Below are 11,276 nucleotides of genomic sequence, written 5' to 3' on the forward strand. Positions count from 1 at the left end.
AAGGGAAACAAATTTACTGGTCCACGTCAGAAATCAAGCCAAAGAAACAAACAGATGATGGCAAATCCAAAGAGACAGAGGCATAGTCCAGAAATCATTAACTGATGCTCATGGTCAGGAGGCAATTTTTACTTTAACTCCTTACTTAACTTACTTTAACTTTACTTTTACTTCTCCTAATAAGTCTGTTTTCACCTTCCTGACCAGGCCAAATTTTGTAATTCTGACCAGTGTCACTTTATGAGGTTATATCTCGGGAAAACTTGAACGGATCCCAGTAATTCTGAGACTGTTTTATCAAGACATATTGGACTTCATGATAGTAGTAACGTTTGTTCAATATGACTCATTTACTTGTGAATATATCACTAGTTTGGCAAATTTTAAAAATGTTACAATTTTCAAACTTTAAATTCTTATGCCCTTATGTCACTTGAAATAGATCCGAATCATTTCTGAAACTTTTTTTTTTTTTTTGCTTGAAAGTTAGAAGGGTTAAAAGTTTATCAACAATATCTCGTTTTTCAATCAAAATTTACAAAACCATTTTTCTAGGAACCACATCACATTTGAAGTGACTTTGAGGGGGCTATATGGCAGAAAATACCCAAAAGTGACATCATTCTTAAAACTGCACCCCTCAAAGTCCTAAAAATACATTTAAGAAGTTTATCAACTCTTCAGGTGCTTCACGCAAATTAATGGAATAAGGAAGGAAAAATGAACATTTTACTTTTTTTCACAAACTTTTTGTTTTATAAGTGTAACTGGAGAAAATGCAGTGTACAATTTGTTTTGCAATTTTTCTTGAATACGCTGATGCCCCATACATGAAGGAAAAATACTGTTTGGGCGGTTGGCAGGGCTTGAAAGGGAAGGAGTGCCATTTGATTTTTTTTTTTTAATGCAAAATTTGCTCATTAGAAGACACCAAGTCATGCTTGCAGAGCCCCTGATGTACCTAATCAGTAGGAAGTCCCCCACAAGTGACTCCATTTTGGAAACTAGACTTTTCAAGGAATGTGTCTATATGTGTTGTCAGCACCTTGAACCCTCAGGTCCTTTGGAGATGTTTATAGCATAGAGCCATGGAAATAAAAATATCACATTTTCCCACAAAAATGTACTTTTCACCCCAAATTTTGCATTTTCACAAGTATAACAGGACAAAATGCACTGTGCCATTTTTTGTACAATTTCTCCTGAGTATGACAATGTCACATGTACAATCATAGAATGGTAGAGTTGGAAGGGACCTCCTGGGTCATCGTGTCCATCCCCGTGCTCAATGCAGGAGTCAAAAAAACATCTGACAGATGTCTGTCCAGCCTCTGTTTGAAGACTTCCATTGCAGGAGAACTCACTACCTCTCTTGGCCGCCTGTTCCACTCATTGATCACCCTCACTGTCCAAAAGTTTTTTATAATATCTTATCTGTGTCTCCTCCCATTCAGTTTCATCCCATTGCTTCTCATGTTTTCATGTGTAAATCAGAATAGTGATGATCCCTCTACACTGTGACAGCCCTTTAGATGTTCGTAGACCGCTATTAAGTCTCCTCTCAGTCTTCTTTTTTGCAGTCTAAAAATTCACAAATCCTGTAACCGTTCCTCATAGGACATGGTTTGCAGACCGGTCACCATTCTGGTTGCTCTTCTTTAAACTTGTTTGTTCATGTCTGTTTTAAAATGTGGTGCCCAGAACTGGACACAGTATCCCAGATGAGGTCTGACCAAGGAAGAGTAGAGGGCAGTAATGACTTCTCGTAAACTAGACTCTACGCTTCTCTTAAAATATCCCAGAACTATGTTTTCCTTTTTTCTGCTGCATCACACTGTTGACTCATGTTCAGTCTGAAATTTGTTACTATACCCAAGTTTTTTTCACGTGCTGCTGCTTAGACCTATTCCTCCCATTCTGTTTATGCTTATTTAATTTTTTGTACTCAGATGTAGTACTTGGCATTTCTTCCTGTTAGAAACCATTCTGTTAGTTGCTGCCCACCGTTCAAATTTGTTTCGATCTTTTTTTAATCCCCTCTCTTCTCTAGTATTAGCTATCCCTCCTAGTTTTGTGTCATCAGCAAATTTAATCAGTTTACCCTCAATTCCTTCATCTAAATCATTGATACAGATGTTGAACAACTCAGGACCCAGGACAGAGCCCTGTGGCACCCCACGTAAGACATTATTCCAACTGGATGTGCAGCCATTTATGATCACTATTTGGGTTCAATCACTAAGCCAGTTATGAATCCACCTAACAGTTGTCTTGTCCATTCTATACTTAGTCATTTTTTCAATAAGGATGGTATGAGATACAGTGTAAAATGCTTTGCAGAAGTCCAGATATACAATATCTACTGTGTTTCCCTGATCCACCCAGTCAGTGATTCTGTCATAGAAGGAAATTAAGTTAGTCTGACATGACTTAGTAGTTACAAACCCATGCTGACTCTGGTCAATCACTTAATTCTCATCGAGGTACTTGCATGAATGTTTATTAATTTTTTTGCTGTTCTTTCAAGGTATAGAAGGCAGGTTCACCGGCCTATAGTTCCCTGGGTCCACCTACCCATTATTGAAGATTTGGAACAACATTTGCTCTTCTCCAGTCTTCTGGGACCTCTCCTGTTCCAATAATTTTCAAAGATTTTGGAGAGTGGTTCAGATGTTTCTTCTGCTATCTCCTTCAGTACTCTGGGGTGTAATTCATCTGGACCTAGAGACTTGAATTAATTTGTTAACTAAGTGTCTCCTCACTATCTTTCTGTTTATAGATAACCTGGGTTCTTCTTTTCCTTTAATAGGACAGTGAAGATCAGTTGATGTTACATTTTCTTTCTGAGAGAAAACAGATGCAAAATCATCATTTTTTTACCACTTCACCATATTCATCCTGTGAAAATCCTTTGACATGTCCCCAAAATCCTTTTTTTATCGAACATCTCTTGCAAGCCTTAATTCTTTACCAGCTGTAGTAATCTGATTCGTGCCCTGCAAGTTCTGCAGACAGCATTATATTCTTTAGATATGCCCCCCTCTTTCCATTTCATCAACCTTTCTTTCTTCTTTTTTAACTAGTGATTAAGTTTTGTGCGCATCCATCCTAATTTCCTTAAATGCTTCCTATTCTTCCCTCTTTAAGGGATTGTTAACGATTGTGCTTTGAAAACCTAATTTTTCAAAATTTCCCATCATTAAGGATATCCAGCCATTGGATCTCTCCCAAGTGAAGATGCCAAGAGGGGGTGATCATCATATTGCATTATTAAGACGAGAAGCTAGGTGGATCATGAGGACGGGAGCCATGGGCCCTGCGGGACTTAATGACAGGATTGACATGTCTATATTTTTGGGAGCAGAATAGGTATAGTCATTGCGAAGTGTTGACCATTATTTACACTATACACGCTAGCGGCAATACAAATAGTATATGTGTATGCAGTTATTATGAGCCTAGATATATGGTAGCGAGATCTAGTGTCCACTTTGTCTCCATCACCTAAATAGGGAAAAGTGCCAGCATTATAAGTATGTATTAGCATCAGGTCTGCATATAGCATTAAGCCTATATGGCATCATATTGTATTAGAACGCATTGTTTGGGATAGATCAACGTTGCTGTTTGTACTCACCAGTTTTAATTTAATTTTATATGTTTTTAATCAGTCTCGTACCGGGAGTGGGCGGGGTGAGGTCTGTGGTGTGGGGGGGCGCATGGTGCGCTCACTACTTCAGGCGTCATGTCCGCCCACTCTCAGAACCCGTTGAAGCACCAGGTGGGCGCGAAACGGCCGTCGTTCAGCTGCCCATTCCTTGTTTATACTCCCCCGTGCCGTGAAGATAATGTCTCAATAAAGGAACCAGTTCTGAAGATTGGTGAGTGCTGCCGTATACTTCTTGCTTGCGTATCTCCCATCCTTTTTCTGAGTCCCTTAAAATCTACCTTTCTGAAATTCAACCTTGCAATCTGAGTCTTCACATGACTTCCTCCTCTAGTGATCCAAACTTATGTTATAGCATTGCCACTGACTCCTAGGGTCCCAGCCACCTTTACCTCCTCAACTATTTCCTCCTTGTTTATTAGGAATAGATCCAAAGTAGAAGTTCCCTTTGTTCTCTCTTCTACTTTTTTTTAAAGATAAAATTGTCAGGTGTAGAGGATAAGAATTTGGTTGACTTGTTACTTTTGCCTGAGAGAGATTCCCAACAAATGTCTGGATAGTTGAAATCTCCCATGACCACTATGTCATATTTTTTGGAGAACTTGGCCATTTGATGCATAAAGAGTTCATCCATATCTTTAGCTTGCACAGGCGACCTGTAGTAAATGCCTACAATGGTGTCCTTTCCATTGTACTCTCCTTGTATTCTTACCCAAGCAGTTTCCACAGAGCTCCCAGTCTCTGAAGCTTGGATCTCTGTGCAGATATACGCTTTTTTAACATATAATGCGACACTTCTCCTCGTTTATCAAGTATGTTTCTTGCAAATAAGTTGTATCCTTCTAGCCCTGTATTCCAATCATGTGTTATCCTCCTACCAAGTTTCAGTGATGCAAATGACATTTATTTTCCTGCTCCAATTCTCCTTGTTTGTTGCCCATGCTTTGTGCATTTGTATAGAAACATTTTAGTTTGTGATTGGTTTATTTTTCTCCAATATTTTTATTGATGTGCTGGTGTCTTAATTTTTCCTGAGCTGTATAAACACACTACCTATCAGCAAATATTTACACGCGCGCACACACACACACACACTCAGGGTATGTGCCCACGTCCGGATTTTTAGCGTTTTTTTTGCGGAATTTCGCTATAAAAACGCTATAATTCCGCATCAAAAACGCTAAAAATATGCATCCTATCATTTAGAATGCATTCCGGATTTTTTGTTCAGAAGGATGCGTTTTTTTCCGCAAAAAAAAACGCATTCCGCAAAAAAAATGGACATGCTCATTCTTTTTGCGGATTTTTTGCGGATTTCTAAGCCAAAATGACTTTCAGGAAAAAAAAAAAAATCGGCAAAAAATCCGCGCAAAAACCGCGAAAAATCCGCACGGAAAAAAACGCGATTTTCTGCCAGAATTCTCCGGATTTTGTCAGGAAAAAAACCTGACGTGTGCACATAGCTCACACTCCCTCTGAATAAAGCAGCTCCCCATCCCCACCTCTGTCAAAACAAAACTTATTACATTTAATGAACATCACCGTGTCTGGAACAATCAGGTGTATAAAAGTGTCACACTAGTTAACCCCTTCAGTGAACACTATAGCAAAACAAAGCATAGTCTGCTACTTTTTGTTTATCATCATACCGCTTGGGAAAAGTGGTATAACACGCGCTCAAAAAGATGGATATAAATAAACATGGTACCACTGAAAACGCCATCTTGTTCCACAAAAATCAAGCCACCATACAGCTCCATCAGCAGAAAGATAAAAAAAGTTTAGTTCTCAGAATAAAGCGATGCAAAAATAATCACTTTTTCTATAAAAGTTTTTTATTGTGTAAAAGCGGCAAAACATAAAAAAATACAAATGTGGCTTCGCTGTAGTCGTACTGACCTGAAGAATAGAACTGCTTTATCAATATTACCACGTGCAGAATGGAGGAAAAAAAAAAAAAAGAACAATTCCTGAATTGCTGGGTTTTGCTCATTCTGCCTCCACAAAAATTTAAATGGAAAGCGATCAAAAAATGTCGTATGTCCGAACCAATAAAAGTCAGCTTGTTCCACAAAAAACAAGCCGTCACATGATTCTGTGGGCCGAAATATGGTAAAATTATAGCTCTCAAAATATGGCGATCTTCTTACAAACAAAGCATCTTTTAGTGTGCAACAGCATCCAAACATAAAAAAGGATATGAATCTGGTATCACTGTAATTGCATCAACCCAAAGAATAAAGTCACCTAATCACTTATACCGCACGAGGAACGGCATAAAAAATAAAACCAATTCTTCACCTGCTGTGGATTTGTTCATTCTGTCTCCCAAAGATCGCTCGGCGCACATTTATCCTGCACCCTACACTGAAAGCTTACACCAGGGTTGCTGTGTAAATATCTGAAATACGTGATTCAGACAGAACCACAAGCTGAAGATTCCCTATAATGAGTAAGATGGAATCACTGTGGACGCCATAGTACCTGTGATCAGGTGGTGTCTGTCTTTTTAGCCGTTCATAAAATTGCAGTTCATAGTTTTCTGCACCTCTGAAAGGAAGGAGAATGCTGAACAGAGCACCGGACAACTGATCCCAAATGTTATGAAAAATATTCCCAATAAAAGCTTCAACTCAATCCATAAAAAAAGCAAGCCCCCACTCAAGTCCATCATCTGACATAGCGTCCGCTCTCGATTCCAGCCAATTAAGTGTTTAATTTTGTCCTTCCCTAATAGGTCCTGCTGTTCGTCCAAACAGTTGTCTTCCTCCACATATGAGGTGTCGGCATACTCAGGAGAAATTGCACAACAATTTTCGGGGTACATTTTCTCCTGCTACTTTTGCTAAAATAAAAAATTTGGTGCTAAAAGATTTTTGTGGAAAAAATTAGGTTTTTAATTTTCACGGCTCTACGTTTTAAATTTCTGTGAAGCACATGGGGGTTCTAGGTGTTCACAAAACATCTACATAAGTCCTTTGAGGGGTCTAGTTTCCAAAATGGTGTCACTCATGGGGGTTTCCACTGTTTAGGCACACCAGGGGCTCTCCAAACGCGACATGGCATCCGCTCTTGGTTTCAGCCAATTTTACGTTCAAAACCTCAAGTGGCGCTCCTTTCCTTCCGAGACCTGCCGTGTGCCTAAACAGTGATGTTCTTCCAAACATGAGGTATCCGCGTACTCAGGAGAAGTTGCCAACTAATATTGTGGTTAATTTTCTCCTGATACCCTTGAGAAAATAAAAAAAAATTGTGTCCAAAAAAGGTACATGTTGATTTTTTCCTTCCACATTGCTTCAATTCCTGTGAAGCACCTGAAGGGTTAATGAACTTCTTGAATGTGGTTTTGAAAACGTTGAGGGGTGCAGTTTTTAGAATGGTGTCACTTTTGGGTATTTTCTGTCATATAGACCCCTCAAAGTGAATTCAAATGTGAGGTGGTCACTAAAAAAATGGTTTTGTAAATTTTGTTGGAAAAATGAGAAATCGCTGGTCAACTTTTAACCCTTATAACTTCCTAACAAAAAACAAGTGTTTCAAAAATTGTGCTGATGTAAAGTAGACATGTAAAATGTTATGCATTAACTATTTTGTGTGACCTAAAAAAATTGTGAAATTTTCTAAATTTTTTCCAAATTTAAATTTTTTCACAAAATAAACACAAGAAATTTTGAATACATTTTACCACTATCATAAAATACAATATGGCATGAAAAAAAATTCTCAGAATCAGTGGGATCTGTTGAAGTGTTCCAGAGTAATAACCACATAAAGTGACAGTGGTCAGATTTCTGAATTAAGGCCTAGTCATTAACCTACAAAGTGGCTTTTTCCTTAAGAGGTTACATATAAAATATAATAGTTCTGTTCCTTTTGTTCTGTAAACTGCACCCTGAAGCCATATTCTACCAGAACAAGGCCTCCAGTCAGCCTGTATCAAAAACACGATTGGTGGTGGCAGCGCATAATACTTGGGCTGTTGTGTAGTTATCAGTGACCGTATTGAGGTATATAAATATATTCCATGCGTTGGAGGTGTATATATCATACGCTTACTGTTAATTTTCCTCCAATGATTGACGGTTAATCTTGTAATTGTCTGAACAATAGGGGGCAGCGGAGAGATGTTCATTACAAAAACATCCGCGTGGAGATGTTTCTAGGATAAATGGACTTATTCGGGATGGCAGCAGGGCCACTTCAGTTTTGCTTAACTTTTACAGTTAGGATATATTACAGAATAAATCTGATTTAATGTACACAAAATAAATGAGTGTTTTGATAAAATGATCTTTCCACTGCAGAAGCCTCTGGACCTTCCCGACATCCCAACGACCACTTTTTGGATTATCATCGTAGAGATCTGATCCTCATGATTAACATGGTGAACCCCGTTTTAGATGATCTTCGCTCACAAAAACTATTAATTTGTGAGCAATATAACATTGTGCGAAGCCAACCCACCACCCAGGAGAAGATGAGGCAGCTCTATGACTATATTAGTTACTGGGGCGATGATGATAAGGATAAGGTCTACAGGGCTCTGGAAACGCATAACCCCGGCATTATCAAGAGGTTAAAAAGGAGTGTTTCTACTGACTATTGAAGAACTGGCTCATAGGAATGGTGTAATTTCATCCGACGTAATACGATGTATTTCATTACTAATGGGAACAAAATCACAAACCACAAAAACTCAAACGAGGAGAAAATAGAACCCTAGAAATGTTAGAATCGAATGTTATAGGATCTGTAAGCCAATTCTGATAGTCAATTTCTCATTAACAGGGTTGTTCACTTAATCTAGGTGTGTTACTAGGTGTGTCGGGGACATAAGTTTGTAACTTACGAAGATTGCAGGTTCTTCTCCTTCCTCACAGACTTCAAGGTTCTCCCGTCCACAAAATGTCTGCTGATAGAGGAGCGCATCATCATATTTGTCTTTTCAAATTTTAACACCAATTTCCCGTGTAAAAACTGACCGTCACATCCAAACATAGACTAAGTGTGAACAGGTGCTGAACCTAGAGTCGCCAAATAATACCGAGACATGGTTAGATGAAAGCTATGACTGGGCAGTTAACTTACAGGGTTACAGTCTGTTTAGAAAGGATCGTAAAAATCGGAGAGGAGGAGGGGTTTGTCTCTATGTAAAGTCTTGTCTAAAGTCCACTTTAAGGGAGGATATTAGCGAAGGGAATGAGGATGTCGAGTCCATATGGGTTGAAATTCATGGAGGGAAAAATGGTAACAAAATTCTCATTGGGGTCTGTTACAAACCCCCAAATATAACAGAAAGCATGGAAAGTCTACTTCTAAAGCAGATAGATGAAGCTGCAACCCATAATGAGGTCCTGGTTATGGGGGACTTTAACTACCCGGATATTAACTGGGAAACAGAAACCTGTGAAACCCATAAAGGCAACAGGTTTCTGCTAATAACCAAGAAAAATTATCTTTCACAATTGGTGCAGAATCCAACCAGAGGAGCAGCACTTTTAGACCTAATACTATCTAATAGACCTGACAGAATAACAAATCTGCAGGTGGTTGGGCATTTAGGAAATAGCGACCACAATATTGTGCAGTTTCACCTGTCTTTCACTAGGGGGACTTGTCAGGGAGTCACAAAAACATTGAACTTTAGGAAGGCAAAGTTTGACCAGCTTAGAGATGCCCTTAATCTGGTAGACTGGGACAATATCCTCAGAAATGAGAATACAGATAATAAATGGGAAATGTTTAAGAACATCCTAAATAGGCAGTGTAAGCGGTTTATACCTTGTGGGAATAAAAGGACTAGAAATAGGAAAAACCCAATGTGGCTAAACAAAGAAGTAAGACAGGCAATTAACAGTAAAAAGAAAGCATTTGCACTACTAAAGCAGGATGGCACCATTGAAGCTCTAAAAAACTATAGGGAGAAAAAAACTCTATCTAAAAAAACTAATTAAAGCTGCCAAAAAGGAAACAGAGAAGCACATTGCTAAGGAGAGTAAAACTAATCCCAAACTGTTCTTCAACTATATCAATAGTAAAAGAATAAAAACTGAAAATGTAGGCCCCTTAAAAAATAGTGAGGAAAGAATGGTTGTAGATGACGAGGAAAAAGCTAACATATTAAACACCTTCTTCTCCACGGTATTCACGGTGGAAAATGAAATGCTAGGTGAAATCCCAAGAAACAATGAAAACCCTATATTAAGGGTCACCAATCTAACCCAAGAAGAGGTGCGAAACCGGCTAAATAAGATTAAAATAGATAAATCTCCGGGTCCGGATGGCATACACCCACGAGTACTAAGAGAACTAAGTAATGTAATAGATAAACCATTATTTCTTATTTTTAGTGACTCTATAGCGACAGGGTCTGTTCCGCAGGACTGGCGCATAGCAAATGTGGTGCCAATATTCAAAAAGGGCTCTAAAAGTGAACCTGGAAATTATAGGCCAGTAAGTCTAACCTCTATTGTTGGTAAAATATTTGAAGGGTTTCTGAGGGATGTTATTCTGGATTATCTCAATGAGAATAACTGTTTAACTCCATATCAGCATGGGTTTATGAGAAATCGCTCCTGTCAAACCAATCTAATCAGTTTTTATGAAGAGGTAAGCTATAGACTGGACCACGGTGAGTCATTGGACGTGGTATATCTCGATTTTTCCAAAGCGTTTGATACCGTGCCGCACAAGAGGTTGGTACACAAAATGAGAATGCTTGGTCTGGGGGAAAATGTGTGTAAATGGGTTAGTAACTGGCTTAGTGATAGAAAGCAGAGGGTGGTTATAAATGGTATAGTCTCTAACTGGGTCGCTGTGACCAGTGGGGTACCGCAGGGGTCGGTATTGGGACCTGTTCTCTTCAACATATTCATTAATGATCTGGTAGAAGGTTTACACAGTAAAATATCGATATTTGCAGATGATACAAAACTATGTAAAGCAGTTAATACAAGAGAAGATAGTATTCTGCTACAGATGGATCTGGATAAGTTGGAAACTTGGGCTGAAAGGTGGCAGATGAGGTTTAACAATGATAAATGTAAGGTTATACACATGGGAAGAGGGAATCAATATCACCATTACACACTGAACGGGAAACCACTGGGTAAATCTGACAGGGAGAAGGACTTAGGGATCCTAGTTAATGATAAACTTACCTGGAGCAGCCAGTGCCAGGCAGCAGCTGCCAAGGCAAACAGGATCATGGGGTGCATTAAAAGAGGTCTGGATACACATGATGAGAGCATTATACTGCCTCTGTACAAATCCCTAGTTAGACCGCACATGGAGTACTGTGTCCAGTTTTGGGCACCGGTGCTCAGGAAGGATATAATGGAACTAGAGAGAGTACAAAGGAGGGCAACAAAATTAATAAAGGGGATGGGAGAACTACAATACCCAGATAGATTAGCGAAATTAGGATTATTTAGTCTAGAAAAAAGACGACTGAGGGGCGATCTAATAACCATCTATAAGTATATAAGGGGACAATACAAATATCTCGCTGAGGATCTGTTTATACCAAGGAAGGTGACGGGCACAAGGGGGCATTCTTTGCGTCTGGAAGAGAGAAGGTTTTTCCACCAACATAGAAGAGGATTCTTTA

The 11,276-nt window shown here is 39.0% G+C and overlaps 1 protein-coding gene across 1 annotated transcript in view; it reads left to right on the plus strand.

Moving 5' to 3' along the window:
* The window catches only part of LOC138677401 (uncharacterized), a 174,224-nt gene extending 165,581 nt beyond the window's left edge, over positions 1-8,643 (plus strand). Inside the window, exon 20 of the mRNA XM_069767496.1 lies at positions 7,972-8,643. Within this exon, the coding sequence (XP_069623597.1) occupies positions 7,972-8,273 (302 nt within the window). The 3' untranslated portion in view covers positions 8,274-8,643. The remainder of the gene's footprint in view (positions 1-7,971) is intronic.
* The last annotated feature ends 2,633 nt before the right edge of the window (positions 8,644-11,276 follow it).

Source organism: Ranitomeya imitator, chromosome 4, assembly GCF_032444005.1.
Source record: "Ranitomeya imitator isolate aRanImi1 chromosome 4, aRanImi1.pri, whole genome shotgun sequence".
Taxonomy (NCBI): Eukaryota; Metazoa; Chordata; class Amphibia; order Anura; family Dendrobatidae; genus Ranitomeya; species Ranitomeya imitator.